Source organism: Dromaius novaehollandiae, chromosome 3 (genome assembly GCF_036370855.1).
Source record: "Dromaius novaehollandiae isolate bDroNov1 chromosome 3, bDroNov1.hap1, whole genome shotgun sequence".
Classification (NCBI taxonomy): Eukaryota; Metazoa; Chordata; class Aves; order Casuariiformes; family Dromaiidae; genus Dromaius; species Dromaius novaehollandiae.
This window is the reverse complement of record NC_088100.1, coordinates 4,333,198-4,356,373: the sequence shown is the minus strand read 5'-3', so window position 1 is coordinate 4,356,373 and position 23,176 is coordinate 4,333,198. Positions and strand designations below refer to the sequence as shown.

At 41.8% G+C, this 23,176-nt stretch overlaps 1 protein-coding gene and 1 long non-coding RNA gene across 2 annotated transcripts; one reads left to right on the top strand and one right to left on the bottom strand.

Moving 5' to 3' along the window:
* Positions 1–5,125: 5,125 nt before the first annotated feature.
* LOC112995266 (uncharacterized) lies at positions 5,126–9,302 on the top strand. Its single transcript, XR_003262153.2, has 3 exons — positions 5,126–5,315; positions 6,470–6,615; positions 9,097–9,302. It is a non-coding gene; the product is annotated as an uncharacterized LOC112995266 (long non-coding RNA).
* Positions 9,303–16,410: 7,108 nt separating this feature from the next.
* LOC135327779 (gallinacin-9) lies at positions 16,411–18,983 on the bottom strand. The gene is made up of 2 exons (XM_064508291.1): positions 18,825–18,983; positions 16,411–16,544 (listed from the first exon to the last, which is right to left on the bottom strand). The coding sequence occupies exons 1-2, from the start codon at positions 18,880–18,882 to the stop codon at positions 16,411–16,413; spliced, it is 192 nt and encodes a 63-aa protein (XP_064364361.1). The 5' UTR covers positions 18,883–18,983.
* Positions 18,984–23,176: the final 4,193 nt, after the last annotated feature.

Genomic DNA, 23,176 nt, shown 5'->3' with positions numbered 1-23,176 from the left:
GCAGCCCACAGTTTGGTGAGACAGGTACAGACTGACCGTACTCTCTGGTGTAAGGAGATGGAAGGGGTTAATGAAAGCAGAAAGCTTGTTAGATTGGAGATTAATGAAAGAGTAAGTAGTGTATAAAGATGGGCAGGTAAGCCTGCCTGTCCAGAACCAGGTACAGAAATAGTTACCAGAGTAGGAGGTGGAGGATCACCTTTGCTGTACATCGCCTCTCCAGTGGGTGCCCCAGGCCCCAACACTCCTCTTTATATAGTGCTTTGGGAAGGATGCCAGAGCAGTAAAAGGCCAATGAAAAGGCCTTTTCCAGTCAAATTTGTCCTTTGAGACTGTTTTTACTGCAAATCCCCTGATCTTTGTGCAATCCATTTTATACAATCCCAGGCTGTGCAAGATACGTTAGGCCACAGGGTTATGTAAAATGCCTGGGAAATGCAATGCCTGATGTTTAGGTCCTCCAGTCTCCTTATTGTGTTCTGTATGCAGCTTAATTGTCTAATTTGCAGCCATAACATGGTCATCATTTCCCTTCATAACATTTTGCGCATTAAGTCTAAGCTTCTGGTTGCCTTTTCTCCATGACAACAGAAGTATTGATTTCTTTTCAGCTTATTAATTACATAGTTTAGTGCATAATACTATATGAAATTATATACAACTTTATCACAGAATTTTATCATTTATCACATTTTCACCTCTCTTGCTTCCTCCCTGGATTACTCTTAATTTTTTGCTGTTATTTTGGTGTCCTTTCTGATATCAGCTTGCATTCAGTTTTTCTCAGGCCACCCAGACTCTTGTAGGAGCACTCCTGCTGACTTCATATATATTTCCCAAATTCTGTTAAAAAGATAATCAGATTATTAAGAAGAAATTTCTAGTCTTTCTAGTTTGAAAATAGCAGTCAGAAGTCATGTGTTCTCTCTCTATATGTGTGTGCATATTTGCATATACATATTATACATGGATAAGTGTATATACAGACATTCAGACACTATATATTTATTTCAAAGGTTGTCAAGATTTTATGCTTAGCTTAGCCATAAATGTTTTTGATGTTACTCCTTTCTAGGACACAGATGCAGCCATTGCTATTTCACAAGCGCTTTGGCTCTAAGCCTAAATTATATGAAGAACTCTGGCCTCTGCCAGGTATATGCAACATCTTTATTGGCAGCAAATTCCGTGTAATCTAGGTGGGTTAACTGAACCACACTAGCCTGGTTAGGGAGGCTGGGTAGCACACATGAAAAGCCCTGCTGAGGTGATTTGTCTCTTTTTCCAGGGCAGTGACAGATGTGGGTACATGCTTTTAAACCCGTCATAGACCATCAAGTCAGCCAAATCATGGAGGCAAAATTTGCAGCACCTTCTTTTTCAGTAAATGCACAAAAAAAAGAAAAGGAAAAATGAAGTCTCTGAAACTCTGATGTTGATTTTATTAGAACACAAAGCAGAATGAGGGGATTTGGGGCATGGAGAAAATGCAGATCTCCCTGTTCACTGTGTCCACTGATGAGAAAAACCTTTCTTTCAGGCTTACTTTCAGTCTGGCATCTTTGTGCAGTTTTCTGGTTGTCCGAAACACCACACCATCCCCTTCTGGGTCAGCAAGACAGATCCTTTCATTCTGCTTTTCCTCCATCCCCATCCTGATCAGATGTCCAGTCCCTGTCTCTTTGCAAGCTTCCCACTCTCCTGTGCCAGCTGATCTCCTCTGGATGAGTCTCTGCCTACCACACTCTCTGCTTCAGAGGTTCCCCTAAATTCAGTTACTCCCAGGCGAGGTGCAAGGACCCATCAGCAGGATGATGACTCATGCAGGCGTATTTCTCCTTTCTGCTCACCCACTGCCCTCTATCCTCTTCCTCCCCACAAAAATATATGATTGCCTGTGAGCCAACAACTTAAAAAAGTCAAACCATGCATTATGGAGGCTGAAGTTATTTTTTGTTTATTTTTAGTCCTCTCTCAATTCTTTTTTAATGCTTCTGTTATTGTTGTATCAGAGCTGGGCCAAGCTCCTGTCTCTTCTGGCTTGCAGTGAAGGACACTAGAGAACTGTCTTTGACTGGAGCTGTTGGGCAAGACCAAATTACAAATAATGCATGGGTATTTAAAAAAGAGAAAAATAATTGCATGGGGCTGGAAAGCCATGGAGATTGTAAAGGCCTACACACAGATGGCCAGCACCAGCAAAAGGTTAAACTAAGAAGTAACATTATGAAAAACTGCAGGATATTGCAGGCGACGGAAGGACAAAAGCTGTTGGCCATCCCCAAACTGGGGCTAAAGTAATATGACAATAATGGGAGAAATCACCAGAAGAAGGATGTGAAAGGCAGTATCTCCCTTGGATGGAGAAAGGACAAACATTAAAATGAGGACAGGTTGCTTATTTGAGAGGAAAAAAGGGGTGAAAAGGGGAATTTCAAGCAAAGCAAACCAGGTGCTTGGAGCTGTTTTGGGGTCCTTGCTGGGCCCTACCTCTGATCAGCATAGCCTGGAGAAGCAAAATTAACCTGTTCCTCTGGCCACACTTGGGTCCAACTTAGTTCCATGGTCGAGAGGACTTGGGGTGCTTTTTCTAATGCCAGTAAGGGAACATTGCAAGAGGGAGGACCAGGCTTCTTGACAGCCTCGCAGAGACATTGCCCCATTACTCATGATTCGCATAAATATTTCTTCTGAATCCCCAGCATGTAGCTGAGCCTCTTACCTCAAGGTTGAGGCGATGTGAATTACATTTGCAGTTAAAACAGTGAGTACAACAGGGGGAAATGCCCAACATGATAAATTACTGAACTGCTTTACACCCAGGCTGACCATGACAGCTCCATCCTGGGAAAAAGAAGAAGGAACTGATAATTTACCTCTCACCCCTTGGTTATGCCACCATACCTTTTGGGTCATGTTTTTCAGGCACCTTTAGCAGGTGCAAAGAGAGGGATTTTTCCCTCTTGAATCCTTGAGCTGTCAGCGAGCCCCTCTCAGCAGTCCTGCTTCCGTCTGTGCTTTTGCCTTTCCTATCCTGCACGGCTCCAGAGGATTTGTCACAGTTTTTTTCTTACAACTTATTTTTTCAGCAGTCTGGGCCATGCTAGCACAGCTGGGCTGTTTCAGAGCTGGGTCACAGAGAGCTGAAACCTGGGGTGCAGTAGAAGATCACAGAGGGGTTTAGAGAGAGAGAAAGAGAGAGAGTTACAGTAAAACCTTTAGAAAAATAACACTGAACTATTCCCTTCAGCTCATTTCCTTCTTGCTTCATATGTACCCCGTCCCACAGTGCTTATTTTTGTACCATGTGGCAATTTTAAATTAAACCTTTTTTTTTTTTCTTTTTTTTCCCCCCCCCACTCAGGGAGGATTACTGAAAAGGGGTTATTTTGATTTGTTCTGCCCTTCTGTTACAGCCTTCTCCTCACATGCACCTTTCTACTATGAATGATGTCCAGTCACAGAAGTACTTTGATATTCTTTTTCAAGTAACAAAGTGCAGCCTCTGGAGGATGCTGCCCTTGGAGTCTTGCAGCCTGACTGAGAGAAGCTGCACTCGCTGTGCCTCTCCCAGAGACTTTATTTGGTTTCATCGCTGTTGCTTTGCCTACTGACAGTTAAACAGTAATGTCTATCCTGTTCCCTTCAGAAAAATGCGTGGCCTGAAAAAAAAGCAATGTAGACTTGTAGGGAAATTACATAGGATAAAAGGCCAGTTTTCTGGATAAGGCTGATACTGGAGATGGGAGCTGAGTGGCACCAGGTTTCAGAGACAGTTATTATTGCACTGGCAATGTTGGGCTGGAGCAGCAGGGCCAAGGGACTGTCTGGTTATGGCAGATTGCTTTAAAAGGTGCTGGGACTATTCCCAATTCATGCAATGCAGAACCTCAGCAGCAGAGAACCTGCATGAGCCGTTGCTGCCCTTTACTTGGGCCACGTGTAAAAATGCTTAAGAGCATGTTGGACTAAAGGGAGAGGAGGAAGCTAAAATTGTTGTGATGCCCCCTTTGTGGAGTTCTCGATTTGCCCTTTACAGCAGCTGTGCCTGTGAGAGGCTGTCCTACTGTAATACAAGTAAAAGTGTTACAGAATAAATGGAAATATAGGTCCTCATAAGGCAAGGAGAAATGTGCACAAAGTTATTCCTAATGGTAACTCTACAGACCTAAGTAGGAAAGGGTAAATGCTGCCGGCGTGTCCTGCTTGCTGAATTCCCCATTAGCCTGTGACAGCCAGTTCACAGCGCTGTTGTTGCAGATGGGCGTGCAGCTGCGTGCACGGTCAGTGAAAACCTCCCTGGAAAGCAGTTCGAGCTCGTTAACCAGTGAACCCATCTCTGAACGGACACTGAGGGACCAGAGCTCAGCACATGAGTGCCTCCTGCACGTTTCAGAAACAGTATCAGAGATCTGCCTGCATCACAGACTTCCCGTAGTGGCTGCTTCTGTGGTTTTCAGTCTTTCTGGCTCATATAACAAGCAGGATCATAAATCTTGCCCTAGAGGGGGGAGCCAGGGCAGAGCAGCCTGGGAAGGACACCACGCTTGGGTGAAGTACAGGACTGGAGCACATTGTTTCTCTCTGTGGGACTGGACAATTTTGAGAAACCTCAGTGCTGGGCATATCTTCCTCACCAGCATTTGTCAGCTTTGTACTGAATGCACGGAACTGAAAGGCAGCTCAGATGTCCACCTTTGGGTTATTTAAACCTTGTTTCTGGTCTCAGCTGTGTACATTCCCTATATGGCATAAAGCCTGGTTTTGTGATATAATCTGTGAAGCACAGATAAATATTACTACTGCTCAACAGAAATGAAATTTAATTCCTGCTCTCTGGTTCCCAGACAAGCATGTTTGTGCACATATTTCAACAGCTTTGAAAGCAGGCGGCAAGCCCTTTGTTGCCTGCATCATCTCCAAATAGTCAGCTTGGAGGGGGTCTTTGAGGGTGGAAGAGGTGCAGCCCTGCTACCGCGCTGGGAGGGCGCAGGGAACATCTCTCAGTCAGCATTGCTGAAGAAAACACCAGCTGGTAATCGTGATTTCCAGGCAGGTTTTTGCTAAGTCAGTTCTTGGCCGGTTTCCACAGTCCAAGGGCAGTGAACCAGCAACAGGACTGTTTCGTGCTGGATTTTGTGCCCTTTTTTTTGCAAACTGTGGACATGCTGTAAGGATAGATGTCAGGCAGTTGTACCAGAGGTCTGTGGCTCTTCCTTTCTTTTGCGCATATGACACTGGAGGACAAGGATGGCAAAGAGCAGGTGAAGGACCCTTATGGCTTAAAGTTGGCTGGGAACTCCTTGTCATCAGAGGTAAGTTTCAGCAAGGAGGAGATGATATATAGACTCACACAGGCATCTAGAGCGATCTGCAGTGCCCTGGTGAGACCTCCACCTGGGACAGGCAGGTAAGGTGCAGCAGTGAGGAGACCCAAGCCCTGCTGGAGCAGCACCGGGCGGCCAGCGGGACACCCAGAGCATCTCTGGTAGCACTTCATACCCAAGTGTGAGGAAATGAATTGAGCCCCGGGTATTTACAGAGCACAGGAATCTGTGGCAGGATGCATGATAAAAATGGCTGCTTTAAGCCAGCTGGCATTTATAAGAGGAGCTCTTCAACTTGTTCATATTAAAATTTTTTTATATATTCTATATATTTATAGAACAAATATAACTATCAAAATTGTTTTGGTATATAGCATTAATTCATGTGTTACATATATTTAATTGCAAAGATATAGATTAGGGAAATGCCTCACTTTAATGAGCCTGAGTAGCCCAAACAATAATTAAAATCAATAATATAGTGTAATAGATAGTTCAATTACCACATTTAAGGAATTTAAGAGCAAGTTTACCAACAAGTATACTATCAGATACAATCCTTTAGTATAAGATTTTATCACTGTCCTTTTTCATACCTGAACTCTGATCTCTGTTTTGTACCATGCTTGGCAGGTGATACAGCTATAAAGTGGGAAATATGAGGAAAGGATCTTGTCATCCCATTTGAATTCACAGTGTTTATTTCTGCTTGCTTAAGTAAAATTAAAACAAAATGGTCCTACCTGCTGTAAAACACATATGCATGTTGCATCAATTACATATCAGTGTGATTAGGTAAGAGTTGTCTCTGGGTGGTTAAAGCCCTCATTTGGATTTTTGCTATCACAGCATCACGTGGACCCAAGTAAGCAGAATTTCAGGCTGCTATTGAAACAGAGACTGGTGGTTTCTAAGGGAAGGGAAGATTTCCCGCCTTGCCAGATGCTCACCGTTGGCTGCCCACCTGCTGCTGAGGTGAAGGGATTCCCACAGTCCTTCTCCCTAGACCTGTCTCTATTAGACAGGCGTAATTCACAACAGTAGCAACACTAGCAACATAGAAGATATCAGATTAAAAGCACAGCAAAAAATGCTCAGTTATTGAGAACTGAGTGCAATTATTCCCATATAAATTTCACCAGAAGGAAGTACATCCACCATCTGCATAAGTCCAACACAGCATTTCAATGAGGACACTCACGTTTCTGAGGAGGTAGCAGAACTATCGACCTAACAAGAACGTGGCTAGATGTGGCTGTAACTTGTCCCTAATTCTTTCAAGAGGAAGGTAAGTCTCTTTTCCCTATTGTACTATTTTCCTTTTTCCCCTTCTTTCTTCTTAATAATTTAAGAAGGTCTGCCACCGGGGAAAAGAAAAATGTAGCTGCGCTTTGATGCAAAAATTAAACCGTAAAGACAACTAGGAAATGGAGGCAAGACTTAACAATTTGTGATACATTCAACCTCCGTTTTTACCTTTTTTTTTATTATTGCATTGTCCATACATTCCCTCCTCATCATCTTCATCAAGAAGAAGCAAGATTCTCTCCAGCTGCAGACTTACCCAATGATACACAACTACTCTTCATGTAAATCTGCATTTCTTGGGGAGATGAGCGAGGAAGAGGCACATTTTGTAGACCAACTTTTCCAACGCTCTGGTTTACTAAGATCCCTTTGCTTCACTACAGCTATATATTCTAACCTCAGAATGGGGTCTTTTTAAAGATACTATGTGATTTTCTGATTTTGCCCATTCCCTCCAATTATTGTCTTACCACTCCAGCCAGCTGGCCAGCCCCCTTTGAAATGAGGCTACCAATATCTTTGGAGAGCAGACGTCTTCACTGTTAGGTGCCACTGCCTTTATTTAATCTGGGTTTTTATATGATAACTGAAAATGAAAAAATAAAACATGCCCTATATTCTGTATTTCTCTTTACACATTTATTTAGCATTTATAGGCTATATCTACAGTTCACTACTTTGGATGGCATCATTCCTGACCAGCAGTTCCCACAAGATCTTTGCATGGTTGGAGAGTCAGTCGAGCTTGGGAAGAGCCTGCCCACAAACCCCCCACCCCCAAAACACACATTTTCATGCATACTACAGAGCAAAGTAAAAAGTATATTAATTTAAGTTTCAAGATCATTTTCCATCTGCATAAAGGAAGTGTTTCTTCATGTCCCCTTTTGAGCTGAAAGATAACGAGCTGTGCAGTTCTGTTGCAAAATATTCAAATTAGGTTTTACTCTCCTAAAAAGTTTCTCAAAGTCTGCTTTCTATAGTTCAGTCAAAAACTGTCTTAATTTTTGTTACACCCGTTGTGCATGTCTAGTCATAAAACCTATAATATGGAAACAAGCAACAAAATACACGATGTCTCCACTGTCTGACAAAAGTCTGTGCATAGCTTAGATGAAATGCTAAAGTTTACCCAGCTGATGCTGCTGTGACTCAAATTTCACTTCTTGTGTTACTCAAGCATCACTTCTCCATGGAAAACAAACAAAAAAAGCAACCATCCCTTGCCCAGCACCTTCTGTATACTGAGTTTTAAGGGCTATCAAGCAGTCTGGCCTGTGCCAGAACAGACACTGCAGTAAAATTAACAAGAAAATCTGTAAAAACTTGTTGTCAGAATAATTTACATACTCTTGCCTGAAGAAGGGTACTGATAAGCAAGGAAAGGAGACAAATTCCACTAATAGCCCTTCATTGCACTCTCCTGGAAAGGGAGACAAATTCCACTAATAGCCCTTCATTGCACTCTCCTGGAAAGCAGATAATCTGGGTAGACAGATGTAAGTAGCTACTGCAGGAGCCCAAGGATGTGTTTTTTTCTAGTTTCGTAGTGGTATGTACAGAATCAAAACACAACATCTCATTCTAGGCCCACCTGTGAGATGTAGTAGTCACCACATGACAGGAGATATCCAGGGTGACCAGGAGATAACAGTGCTGCTGTCAGTCTCTCTCATCCAAATGCTCTGGTAGCACAAACGAGCGGTTTGACCAAAACATCTGTTTGTGGAGGCTGTGTCCTTTGCCCAATTGGAAAGTGGGTGTCTGGACACAATCCTGGGCAATGTGCTCAGGTGACTCTGCTTGAGCAGGGGGGTTGGACTAGATGATCTCCAGAGGTCCTTTCCAACCTCAACCATTCTGTGGGTCTGTGAAGTGGGTGCCTCCCTAAAATACTCATTTTTTAAATAAAAGTTATTTAGGTAGCTCCACCTCTGCAGTGAGTAGATTGCTAATGTGATAGATGCATGAAAATAGGAAAAAACTCTTGATGCACATATAAACGTGCTCTTTTGCATGACTGTGCTGCTGCAGAAGGATTACCCAAACTATTGGGCTGCGTTCTCAACTCCTCTCTGATCTCAGGGCACTACCCACAGCCCACAGGACCCACCTGACCACCTGAAGCCTTTTCCTTTTTTTTTTTTCTTTTCTTTTTTTTTGGTCTTGTGCGAGGACTGAGCTTTCCAAGTATAACTACTTAGCTAGACCATGTTGGCTGGGGGCTTCCTATGTGCCATTTGCTGTGGAGGATATCTCCTTCCTTCAGAAAGGACCTTTCTTGCAGTCAGCACCAAGCACTGTGGCTATGGGACAGCCCTGTAGAATTAGCTTCCCAACTGGAGCCAAACCAGCAGTTTTCAGTACCAAGAAGCTTTTTTTTTTTCACAACTTTCAATGGCTCTTGCACAAACCAGGGTGGTGCAACGTGTTTTTTCAGAGATGTCAACTTGTTTTCCAGAGAAAAAGGTGAGGGACTTCACGAGCAGTCTCTGTTTCTCGTTGGCTGCTGGGAAATGACAATTCGGCTGCTGGTACTTGTGGTGAGAGGCTCATGTCACTGATTGACTGGTCGGTGGCAGCTTTGTCAAGAACAGGAATATATAAAAACAGCTGTCTTGGGGCAAGACAGCACTTTGTGAAGCTGAGCAGCTCCCTGAGAGGAACCAGGTAGGATGAACTGGCCACTGCGACCACTTTCCACTTGCTATTTATTGATGTCTGAGTTTCATTAGGGTGACCAGAAGATATAATTTGCACATCACTTTCAATTGATAAGGAGCAAAACACAAATCTTTTTTTGTCATGTTCTGTGCTTATCAAACAAGAAATTCATTATGCCAAGACTTATAATTTCAGAACTTAATAAAATCTTCATAAGCAATTAAAATATATAATATTTATTTATTCTAATATGTAAATATTTCAGTAACATATCTGGCTGATTATTATAGTCAATAATGTTAATTTTGGATGAATAGATTACATTAATTGGTGTTATTTGTAAAAGTAAATTGGACTTTGCAGCAAGAAACGATGTTGGAGAGATACCATGAGGCTTTCGGTTGGCATATGTTATATGAGTTATGGAGAAAATTAATAGATTGTTCTTCAGCTTTTTGTGTAACGACTTTCTAGGGATTTAGTACTGGCTTGTAAGGTACAAAAATGACTATTATTTAAATAATTATGATTTCAGAGAGTTTATTACCCAGAGAAATTAGAATGATTCAAATCATTATCTAACTATATCTGGAAGAAAGTATAAAATAATTAAATAAAATAGACATTTTTAATAATTAGCCATCTTGCCTTTTTTATTATAATTTGAAAGCAACTTCAATAAACTGCAAAGGACTGTATCTTAGTGAATATGCTCAAATAAAAATGGATGAATGTCAGAATGGAAGAACTGATCATTTTGTTCCTGTATCGGTGTTACCTGTAAGTTAAACAAGAGACCTAGGAACAAGTTCATTTATACTATAATACATGGATAACGGTTGGAGGAGATTAATTACATTTCTTACTTTTTTATTAGTTATAACATCCTGAGTTCATGATAGTTCAACATAGGAGTCTGCGTTGCAGCTGGTGTAGACTGCCTGTCATTAATGGAGTTGTTCATTTCATTATTTTTAATTTTATAGGCATAAAATACTTTTTTTTTGTCTTCTGAAATGTGCTTTCAAATATATTTTTGTTTGAAGTGTTTCAGTGGACTTATTCTAAAAAATATACTGTATTGCATAAATTATAGTTTCTGTTAATAAATTTCAGCTGATATGTCATAAATAGTGCTTGGACCAGGTAATGACACATGCAGGATAAATACATGACCTCTCTATGGGTTTTTTTTTTTTTCTTGGCAGCTGTTATATTTCGTGACACTGAATTTGGACATGAAGATCTCTTATCTTTTGTTTGCTGTTCTCCTCTTAGTGCTTCAAAGCACTTTAGGTAAGAGCTACATAAAATCAAAAGAAAAAAAAAGGGAAGTTTGTGAGTTTACAGAAGTTTGCATTTTGATTTTTCTGAGCTCTTTTTTTTAAAAGCTCCATTAGCTGCGAGGTTTGCAGCAGAAAATTTGCATAGGAGTAGACCTGAGCGAAAGGTATGTCCCTGGGGGGGAAAAAAAAAGAAAAAAGAAAAAAGAAAAAATAAAATTAGGTGAAAACTTGTGAAAATAGGTCCTGAGGGTGCTATTTCTGTTTTTCCTTGATGTCAAAGACAGCATTATGATAGCAGTCCATCAATTAAAGCTGATGAAAAAGAATTTGTCTGGACAATTCAGATAGGCTAAATTCCATCTAAATCAAGGGTAAAGGAGGGGGGAAAAACACAGAGAAGCAACAATCCTGGCATCCGAAGCTGAAGCCTTAAAGACAGTACCGTGCCAGCCAATAAACAGTGCCAGGGTGCAGGAAATAGAGCAGCTATGCTGTTAGATTATTTATGTAGTCCTCCGTGCAGCTTTTGGCACCAGCCAACTAATAATCTCGGTGTGTTGGGCACCGTCTAGCAGTGCACACTAGAATTGTTATGGAAATTAGGCTTGTTGGCCACCATAACAGGGCTTGACCCTAGGTTCCTGCAAGTAAAGTTCAGGGCCAAATCAAAACAAATTAAATTTTAATCACGCACGTGTCGTAATTACAGCTTGAGCTGGGTGCCTCCAAAGAGGGACCCTAACATAAACAAATCCTGGGCAATTATAGTTTTTCCAACTTACATTTCCCACCCCTCACGCGGTAGTTAGACCAATAGTAATTTTTTGGTCTGGAGTCTCCTGCTCCTCATTGGATCTCATCATCATTCTGAGGTAAGCTGTTTTTCTCCTTATTTTTGTTTTTTTGCAGTCTCTGATGACGGTTGTACCTCTGTTTTGTTGGGTCTTATTGTTGTGTCTCAAGGTCCTGAGGAGGAGGTGATTCTAAATCATAACAATTAACACTGCCCCAGCAGTGAGCTAAGGCTTTGTCCCTCAAGGTCCTAATGCCCTGCACTGGTCTTATTTCAAAGCCTTGACGCCCTCCCTTCCGGAGTGTGAGACGCATTCCTGCAGACTGCTTGTAACTTCCTTATCATCCTAGCTTGAACCAGCTCTGAGGCCCTTTTCTTACTGGACTAAGTAAAAGTTCATTATTTTATCCAAGTGCGGCCTAAGGCTTCAGCAAATTTAGCTCCTCATGCTAAGCAAGTTTTATATAAGTTGTGCTAAGCGGCTACCTCTAGACAGTTTCAGTTCGCTCTTCTTTAACAAGAATATCGTCTTGCCATAATCCTGACTTGTATTTAGCCTTCTTTGGGAAGGACAATCAAGACTCTGCTTCTCCGTGCAGGTTTTATGCGTGTACCTAATAATGAGGCGCAATGCAAACAGGCTGGGGGCACCTGCTCCATGGACCGCTGTCCTCTCCGCACAAGGTCCTTTGGACGTTGCCAGCGAGGGATCCCTTGCTGTAAGACTGTGGTGAGTTGAGGAATTGGTGAAGACAGAGTGTTTCTTGGGGGAATGGGTTCATCACATATGTCCAGTCTTCCCTTCAGATGTGAAACACCTCTAGTGAAAGCTGGCAAAGGAGCAGAGATGTTGCACACTCAGATATGGGATTTCCTGAGGACTCCCTCATTAGTTTTCCCTGTGTAAAATTGATGACCCAGCTCAAATACCTCATAAGCAAAATAGCTCATAGTCTAAAGTCTTGAGCAGAGCGAAGTAATTACTCTGTAATTAACTCTTTTCTCCGTATATCCCAATAGCTGATTCAGAGCCCTCATGATCAGTAATAATGGTTGCAGAGCACACATCCCATAGGCTCCTACTATGCAATTTGTCTGGAGACCCACAACATAGGAGTCAGAGGCGTATTTCATGGGCAGTAGGGAACCTACATATCCCATATTGCAAAGTTTAACAGGCCTCATATTCAAAGGAAGGACCTGAGAGTCATGTTGTTCTGCTAATTATTTTCTCCAGTTCTATAATTCTCCATTTGATAGGCAAAAACAAAACACAAAATCTTAATTTTTACTGAATTCCTTGCTACAGTTCCAAAGTTTAGCTTATATCCCTACTCCAATACAAAACTGCAGGTGGAATATCATGAAAATTTATACTCTGCTTACACTGGTTCTAAAATTTCATTTCCTGTTTCATTTTACTGGAAGATGCTGTAGCTAGTTTTATTTTTGAAGATGTCATTTAAACTTTGTTCAATATCAGTAGCAGATATTTTAAAAACAAGGAGTGAACAGCAGATGTATGTAGAGAGATTCCTTTTAACACCAGAGATTCCAAGATGAGAAGGAAGCTTCAGGTATCAGGATTTGATATTTCATTATCAAGTCAAATGTAGAGGCAATTCTTGATTAAAACTCAGTAGCGGAAGGAGCGTAAAGTTCTTGCAGTGAATTCCTGATGTATCCAGGAATATTTGTCCCCAGCTCTTGGTGTTCAGTCAATTCCTTCTGTGATTTTTATTTGAATCTTTCTGGTTATAAGAACAAAACCTGAAAGTTTCTTTCCTTTCTTGCAGTATGATTAGTGATTGTCGGCATCTCAGATTGGCTAAGTGGAGCTTCTAGCAATTTTACGAAAGTTCTCATCCCATCAGAAATCCTGGAATCCTGGGCTGAAAATGTGGGCTTATCTTACTCCCCCAAGCAACAACAACAATAAAAATGAAACAAACTCTCCCACTTGAAGAAACTCCAGAGTGATCTTTGAACCACGAGGAAAGACCAGTATTTCACTTTTTTATAAAATGTCCTTGTAGTTAAACTATATTGCTACCACAAATATCAATGCTAGAGGGAGCAGATTACCAACATGGGGAAGACTGTCCCTATGGGAGGATGCAGAGCAGGTTCCTCCTTGGGACTTCAGAACAGAAACTCATTTCATCTTTTTTCCTTTTGGAATTGACAGTGATCAGATTTGCACTGAAAGACAGTATAGAGAAAATACTGAATGCACAACTGGAGTGTTTGTATATCATAGTCCATACTCTACATGTGTCTATATACTTCAGTAAACTTGCCACAAAAGACTTGTGTTTGTTCCTTACACCCATGAGGAATTGTTTTGGTTTGTGTTTTTGCCAAGAGATTTGTCTTCCATCTCTCCCAGAAGCAATGTGACATGTGCACTGTGGTGCATTTCTCCAAAAAGTGGAGAAAAAACTGAAACAACCTACTGAAAGGAGTATGGGCTGATCCTATTCCTTATTTGATGAACCAGTAACGATTAAGAACAAATTACGATTATGGTAGCAGAAAGCTGGCACAAAGTCTAGATGAATTAAGGTTTGAAAATGACCCCAAGTCTTGAATAGCCTTTTTCTAACTGCTAGTATCAATGCTGGAATTAAAAAAAAAAAAAAAAAAAAAAAAAAAAAAAAAAAAAGCTTCTCAATGTGTGGAGGTGGGTTTTTGTCATCACCTTAAAAGAAGAGATGTGATTCTTAATCATTTAGTGAAGAGGCCTTAGATTTTCACTTATCACAGCGCACCACAGCAGTGCAGGGGTCAAATGCAGACTGAAAGTAGATGCAGCTGGAAAATGGCAGAAAGAAGACAACAGACACATAAAACAGAGGAGGAAAAGGTAGTATGAAATCATCAATGCTCATTTATATCAATAAACAGAATGGCACCAAGGAATGGGCATGGAGACACCATTGTCCATACTGCACAATGGTTAGAGGAGCCCTTAGCATCCTCTTGGCTGGAGCAAATAGCAGTCTCCTGGGCAGCTCTGGGCGCAGCCCAGGCACCTTTTCGGTCTGAGATGCAGGACCTGTTTTGAAGGGTAAGAGAATTTAATAGCATAGATGTGGCCAAACACGCCAGCTGACCACACAGTCAGAGAATGGGCTCTAGTACTTTCTGATTTTTAGTACATATATGTCGCCACACAGATCTTTGCAACCCAAACACTCTCAATGGAGATTTAACAGGACTCAGTGACACATATACTTAATTTAACTTAATTTAGTTAAATAAACTTAATTTACAAGTTGATTTTCATAGACAATAATAAAAAGGAAAACCACCCTGACATACATGAGCACATGTCAGCAATGTGGTGTTACAGTGACATGCTTTTATTAGAACTGAAGCTGCAAATCTCTTTATTAGGGGTACAAGAACTCCTCCTCAGATCTTCTTGTGCTCCCAAGGGTCTTCAGCCCCATGGGAAAGGCTCTTCGAGCTTCAACCAGAGCCAGGATCCACTGATGTCAAAAGAAAGGAGATGTCTCATAAGGTCCCAGAGTTCTTGTCTGCATGGTCAGTGAGGTGCCACATTTAGGAACTGGGAGTCCTGCAAAGAGAAGATAGGTGCTTAGTTATTTTCGCCTATCTCCATCCAACCAAGTAAACAATACCGTGTAGTCTCAGACTGACATAACCGACTTGTGATAATCTAGCTAGAATAAACCTAGTTTAGGAATAAAGAACTGCACTGGTGAAAGTGGCTGATTCTCTCACTTTCTTTAAAAGTGACAAAGGTACTCTTTTTTTTTCTTTTTTTTTTTTTTTGTATCCTTCAGCATGAAGTTCTGCTAAAACCCAGCTAGATTAAATATAAATGTGAATAATCAAAAAAACTAAAAGATGCATAAGATACAAAAGGAGTAGATATGATGCAGCTCCTTTGACATGAAATGCCACCAACAGCAAAGCTAGACCATGGCATATTCCAGTGCAGCTCCCCATGGAGTTGGTGCTGATGAAAACCTCCTTTATTCTCAGAAGGTGGAAATTCTTCTCTGGCTCAAAGGAAATCTCTGACTTCTCTCACAGATAATTGAGGATGTAAGTGAGATTTCAGTGATACTTTGGCCTAGTACTTGGCACTTTGCACCAGATAACGTAACCCAGATGGAAAACTGCATTCCAGATATGTGTCCTGACTTGCTTCATGGTTATTCCACACTGGTAGCCTTGCTTTTTGGTAGCATGAAGCTCATGCTACTCCCTTTGTGCTCAGGCTGAGGAGAGTCCTCAGAGCTGTCTCAAGCCAGTTGAGTCCACATTGCTTGGCAGAGGCAATGTTGGAGCACAAGTTTTTTCTGCCCTGGTACTAACTTCTCAATCTGGAGGAGGAGCTGAGTTATTAGCAATATGGATATTCAAAGGGTGCAGGCTAGAGTGTGAGCTCAAACCTTCATTAATATTGCAGTTGAGGTACAGTCTCAGTGAGCTTCTGAGGAAAACAGCCCCATTGCTGGGAACAGGGCCACCCTGAGCTCAGGACACGCTGGCTTGTCCATCTGTGAACACTAGGTTTCTCCCTCTCCCTCATCAAATTCTCCCTGCAGTTTTTAGGGGAAAGCAGACATATATTGTTTCTTTATGCTTCTGTGGTGACCTATACCTAATGTGACATTCATATTGCTGTGTTTTATATGATCTAGGGCTGACACCAGTGACTATTTGGTACATCAGGGAACAAACAGTAAAGGACTTTCATGGGCTCCAAAGCTAGGAAGGCAGGACAGGACATTCCTTTCAAGCTAAATTTTCCTATAGGTAGAGTGATTAAACTGGACATCAGCTCCCTGGAGTTGTGTGTCACCTGAGTAGGAAATACTCTGACTGACACCACAAGGCTTCACTTTTTTGTTGTCAGCCACATAAACCAACAATTAAAGGGATCCCAGAGGGTGTAGGGGGCTGGGGAAGATGGTATGATGCATCCCAAAAGGGAGGAAAGTCCAGTAAGTCTTTTTTCTCCTGGTGCAGTAGCATTTTGCTGGAAAAATTCATCCTACCATTTGCAGCATTTCAGCTTCCCGCCGCGGCACGTCCCAATGTCAACCAAAGGTCCAGAGCATGCAACAAACGAGCAGGAACCCCGGTTTTGCCTGCATGCTACAGTATCAGCAGCTTCTTGGCTGTGAGCTGCAAAAAGAGAAGAAAGAAGATTCATGTGTATTTGTCATAGTAGAGGATGGGAGAATTGCAGCATCGGATTACCAGGCGTGGTATGTGGTTTCCTGCCACAGTGCCAAGGCTTACAAGAGGAAATTCCCTGATTTTCTGAGTCAGTCCTCTATTCCAAACAGAAAGCAGAAAAGGAAAGAAAGCAGTTTTCTACCTACTGCTTTTCTTACTGGTGTCTGGGTTTATGACTTGGGTAACCTAATCACACCTTCTTAAGGTCTTCACACCCAAACAGAATGCAAACAAGCTAGCAGTCTGTTATGCTAGAATTACAATCTGGAAATATAGTCTTGTTGATTAATAGTGACTTCAAGATAAGTGTCCACTCCTTTAGCATTTCTCTTGGAGACATGTATTTGTCATTCAGTTACACATAGACTCACTGTGGTCTGTGAAAAAGCAATAGGAGAAATAGAAAAATATATGTTTAAAATGAATCTTACAATACTCTCAGATAAATTGATATGTTATTCAGATAACAATGTCTTAACTGAACTTCTTCAACCTTTCAGTTCAAGTTTTACCAGATGTTAAGCACGTTTATGATATCATAATCATTATATACTGCTTTGAATAGCTTTTTGTATGCTCACATGAAAACTAACATTTAAAATATGGCAAAACTAACACAGATAGCATAAAATTGCAAAAGATAGATCTCATTCACAACCAAATCAATGGGACTGACAATTGCCCCAGTAAAGTGTTTTATGCACTTAAGCATAGACTATAAATTCAATAACTGTTGTCACTAGTGCTGTATGTGTTTTTAGCTAGATGGCATGCTGGTTTTACTATGGCCAACATGTTCAGAACTGAAGGACCAAATGATCAGCTGGTGTCAAACACTACAGCTCCATCTTCTTCAGTGGAACCACCTGGGGTTATCCCACCTAAAAAGCTGGCCACAAGTGTGGCTTCAGAATATTTCCACGATAAGCATTATTTGTTTCCCCTGGGATATTCAGTCTGAAATTCAAATTGTTTTCTTTCTATACAGTACAAATGGGTCTCTTATATCACCTGGAGCCTTGTATACCTATGCACTTAAAAGGTAGAAGAGGCCATTATTGGCAGCTGCTCTGAATTCTGGTGAAAGTCAGACCAAACAGTTTTACCCAGGGCTTTCTCTGGCAAGCTCAATCCACAGCTGTGGTCAAACTGGACTGTATCCTTGATTTAAAAGGCATGCATGTATGCCTTTTAAAGGCATATATATTGCCTATCTATTCAAAATTAGATGTCTGATAATCTACCACATTTCAGCCAATTTGTTCTAGTGGTTCTCAAGTCTTTCCTCTTTTGTTAATCATACATTTGAGGATTGTGTATTGCTGATCTCACTCTGCTGCTTTTAAAGATGTCATTGAACCTTGGTTTCCCTTGTCTCCTAGATTAAAAAGCCCTATAGTGCAATGGGTCTTTTGCATGTGTAGGTCTTAATGGAAAGAGACAAAATAACTTATTGGCCTTTCCCAGAGACTCTGCTGGAACTGAACCAGCTCTGCAGCCATCTCAGAAGTCATGACTTTCGATAAGATCCAGAGTACTTTTTGTGGTGCATAAAATGGACAAAGTCCAAGAAAGCAGTCCATAAGCACACCATACAGGCACTGTCTAAACCTCCCTAGAAGGGTCTACTTTTGGCCTGAGGGATTCTATTTTTCTTCACTGAGAAGACATATATTTGCTGGTCTGGGAAAATAGATACACATTTGTGTCTCCTGCAAACCGAAGCAGAGATGTAGCTTAAACTCCCTCAGGTTCTGAGAACAGCCTAGAAAGCTGCATGTGCTCTGAACACATTTAATGCACATGGACAGCATAGAGCTCAGGGAAAGTCCAACAGTCACTACAACTTTCTTTCAAAAATATAGGAGGTCTACTAATTTAAAATACATTTTGAGCAGGTGGGAATGCAAATGTGAGAAGAAAAATCTCTCATATCTCAGGATGATGTCTTAAGCTTCAGCCTACAGAATTTCCTGAACACACAGGAGTACCTGTTCTTTCCATCATGTCATCAGGCAACTGGAATATAAAATCAGTAGGGCTATAAAGAGACCACCAACAAGACCATCTGATAAGGTTAGGACTATGACTAGGGAAGGGGACTTCTAATATGAAAGCTATGGAGTCCAAGAACACAGAAGCAGTTTGAATCTCAGCACTGGGCTTTAATGGACTGCTCTATACACGCAGCATTTTAGCCTTCATCTCGCCTATTTTCTCTCTTACCTGGAGCAGCCTGGAAGAGGAAGAAGAGAACAGCAACAAGGAGGAAAAGGATTCTCATGACTGTCAGCCGATAGGGTGATAGGCTTTGCAGGTGAGAAGATATCTGAAGACAGATGGAAGATGATGTTTCTAGGCAGAATATGGTTAGTCCCCGTACTTATAAAGGGCTCTGGGGTTGAGCAACGTAGACAGTTAGGGGGGAGGGAAAGATGGGCTGTCTGGAGAACAGTGAGTTCTTGCCATTGCCATTGTCCTATTGCTATAGAGACTGGTGATGTATGAACATGTTGCAACCTAATACGTTTTAAGATGCCTGACCTGAACAATGACCAAATCACATTAGCTGACCTGAGCAGCCAAATCACTCTGTGCTCTCAGGCCCTGTGCCAGCTGGTGGGCTGCACCCAGAGAGGACACAGGATTGGAGGAGGCAGGAGGTGGGATCCAGTGATGCAGTACTGTAAACCATGCAAATCTGCTGATGGGCCATGGCTCTTGGCCATGTTTTGTGATAGCCTGTCCCCCCCCAGCCACCATTACTGAAAACTTAGCAAAGGCCAGAAGCTAGCTAGCAAGGCTGCATGAAACAGGGAAGCCACAGACCCTCCTTCCTGGATGTAGTAATGGATCAGAGCTTTGGTCCTCATGTTGACTGGAGTTGTAGGGCTGCAGCTGCACTTTGCATGTGCTACTGAAGGATAGAGGTAAAAGGGTTGTGGACATGCCCAAGCCCTGCCTATGAAATCTGTAGACATGGCAGTAACTCCATTCTTCCAGATGTTCTTCTAGGATAATTCAGTGCTCCATTACTCCCTGCCTGAGATATTTAGGGTCTAGATTATCCGTGGGTTTGTACTGTCATTTGAAGATGAAGTCATTAAACAGAAAGGACTGTCTGACACTGTGCACTGTGCCATGCTATCACAGGAGACCACATCCTAGTTCCCTTTTAGCAACTAGCTAAGCTCTATCTTGAAAATAGTGGGGTTGTGTGCCCCGCTGCTGCTACTGGCACTCAACTCTTGTGCCCTACTGGTGGTTTGAATCTTGTTCCAAATTTTTGCCTTCATGGAGAAGTCTCCATGCAAATGAGGATAGTCCCAAGTACGGTTCCTCTTAAGCATGTGGGAAAAGAAGCTTTTGGGAAGTCAGTCTTTTATGTTAAAACACTCTTTGTGTTACTATGTGTGTGTTGGCAATATTTTTTTAAGTGATGCGTTGGAAATGTTAAGCTGCCTGCCGCTAACTGATGTGGGAGCTAGGCCATAGACGCAACCCCCACAGCCCAAATGCTCTGCTGGAGGTTTCACACAGCCCCCCCCCAAATATGCACCCTCAGATTCAGACCTTTCCTGGCCACAAAGAGGAAAGGAGAAGAAATCCATGGGCAGTCTGTGGTCATGAAATATGGCCAGCCATAAACAGGTAAAGCCAATTGCCATCTTGTTTGCAAAGAATAGCAGGATCTAATGGATAAGGAAAAAGCGCTTGTCTCTTCCTTTCACAGCCCTCCTCCTGCCTCCCCCAGGCAGCCAGAGGGGCAGGAGTGTTTGTTTGGGGGGAGTTATTTTGGGGCGTAGTTTGGTGAGCAAATCCTGCCAGGGTCTGGCCTTGGTGTCACACATTGTTCAATAGTCTTTATAACTAAACAGCACTGGAGACAGCGAAGGGAAGGGGGAGCAGCTCCATCCTGTCCACGTTCCCATCTCCAGCTGGAGAGCAGCTGCAATGCTTGTCGTCAGTCTGGCTGCCTCCGCAGAAAAGTAAATCCCTGCCCCGTGATGATAGCAGCCCTCCGTGAAGGCTCCCCAGTGTTTAGAAAAGGGAGCCTGGACAAGCTGTGCACTTCTTTCTTCCACAGAAAAGAGGAGAAGATGTTGGCAGACAGTAACTAGTGCACAGAAAAAGCAGCAGAGCTGTTACTGATGGGAAGCTGGCATGTGCTAGAGTTAATATTTGAACTGGTAGTGAAAGAGCAGACAGGGCAGTTTGCATGGGACTTGACCTCGTGAAAAAAAGGGAAATTCGTCACCCAGAAAGAGTAAGCTCATCTCTTTGTCTGAGTGTTCCTTCAGCGGCTTCTTGGTTGTTTGCATTTTCAGCTCAGAAAGTCTCCTTTTGCAATCTGTTTTCTGGATTGTGTGGTGAGGAGTGCAAATGTCTTTGGACCTAAAGCAGAGTGTCTGCTTTTTATTACAACTGATGGGCAGTTAATGCACCAAAACATAACAGGAGGAGTGATTTAGTCAAAATCTCCTGTAGTCTAGAAGTAAATAAACAGGCAGCATCAAGCAGTGGTGTTGAGTTGCCCCATCCAAAAGCTAAAGACAAGGAGAAAATGACAGTGAGAGACACAGACATTTGCAGACTCAGCGAAGGTGACAGTGGGCTGAAGGTACAGGATGTTCGTTACTCTTGATTGAGCACTTGACAGAGACTGCTCAGGCATGAAACCAGTCTCAGTGGGGGATGTCCTGCCCAAATGCCTGAAGAGTCTGTAGATGATCAGCCATGGGGAAGAAGTCACTGATACTAAACCTTTGAAAAGTCCCTGTTCCCATCACTGTTTTGAAAACTGGTCCATTCTTCAGGTTACCAGGGAAGAGATTTTCCAAGGTCCTACATTAGCTCCGAAGGGTGTATGTCAATCAAGAGACATCTTCTCTTTCCCCCATGGCTTATCTTATAGCTTGAGCTGCACTATCAAAGAGCTTGGGTCCAGCTGCCCTCCTGCCAGCTCTCCAAGAGAATAAAGCTGAAGTTTTCCTGGCAGGGATGTTCTCATACAAATGGGGTTTGTAAACCATTAGGTTTAAGGACAGGAATATTGACAAACACTTTTGTTAGGTGGTTGGTTCACCACTGTGACTGTTCTTACAACAGAACTGTTTAAACTATTACTAACAAAACAATTGTGTACAGTAATTCATCAGGATTTGGCATCATTTAACAGTTACAGACTGTGGTCTTGTCACTGGAACAAAGAGATCTAGACTTATTTGATAGCTCTAAAGCTACAGAAGTTGAGAGTTTTTTTCTAGCATAAATACAGTTTATAGACAGTTTGTACAGGATAATTGCAAAACAACAGGGAAAAGTCAGACCTGTTGTCCTCTTCAGACTAACAAAACAAGAGTGCTGTAAAGCTTTTGATGGGGAAGTGAAGACAAGAGGAAGGAAGTAACATCTGTTAATCTGACCCTTTTGATTTCTGTGTTTCCTTTGTAATTCTGATTGGGCTTCTTTTTAAACTGTCTAGATAGAAAAAGGCTACTGCTGTGGGAAAAGAACGATCTCTTTCTTTGATGGGATACAGCTCCACATTTGGAGGTGATGGGATCAATAAAATTCCCTAAAAATAGTCATTCGGTGCAATGTGGAAATCCCTAGATTTTTTTCTAATGCATCTGGCTGAAGTCAGCCTTGTGTTGCCCTCAGGATAGATGTAGGAAATCGACTCCAAAATATGGACTTTCCACCTCCATGACTAGTTGCAACAGGAGAAAGTAAGTTGACTGTGGATCTGTAGCTATAGAAGGATACAATGAAAAATTCCTTGTTTGCATTTTAGCACTACAGGTCTATTGGTTACATCTATACTATTAAATAAATTATTATTAAAATAATAAATTATTAAAATCAATAAATATTAAATAAAACAGGCCAGGGACTATTCTCTTATCCTGCAATTTCGTGACAGAGCATGGCTTGCATCCATGAACCTAAATTCTGCCCCCTCAACACACATGCACACGCACACAAGCAGAGAATGCAGGCAGAGAAACCATATCCAAAATGACTAGTGGGAATAGTCTGCAGTATGAGCTATCCACTGACCTATGGGATTTGCTTGCATCAGTGGTAGTTGTCCAGGGCCAAAACTGTGCCAGGGACTGTGCTAACAAACAGACAATATAAATGATCATAGAGCCATGTCCTGTGCTCAATTATGCTGTGCCATGACTCTGTTTTACTTACTAATATAGATACAGCCCTTTGGACCCAAGGTAAAGCTACTCAACAGCCACAAGTCAAATTAAGAAGGTCTGTTTTTTTCTTGTTTTAGGCTCAGTCACAAGAATGTAAGAACAAATGTGGTTTAGGGAGGCCTTGTCAGCAAAAGCCCTTGTCAATGATTCACAGCTTAATTATATTTTGTGTGAAGAAACTTCCTTATGAGTGTTTATTTCTTTAAAGTCTCTCCCAAATTTTATTTGATATCTTCTACCTCTTATGTGGAAAGAGACACAGGACAACTCTTCCCTATCCACCTTCTCCAAGACACACTTCTTTTTCCAGATCTCTGTCATATTATCTCTCAGAAATTTGCTTTCCTGACTGTAGAGCTCTAT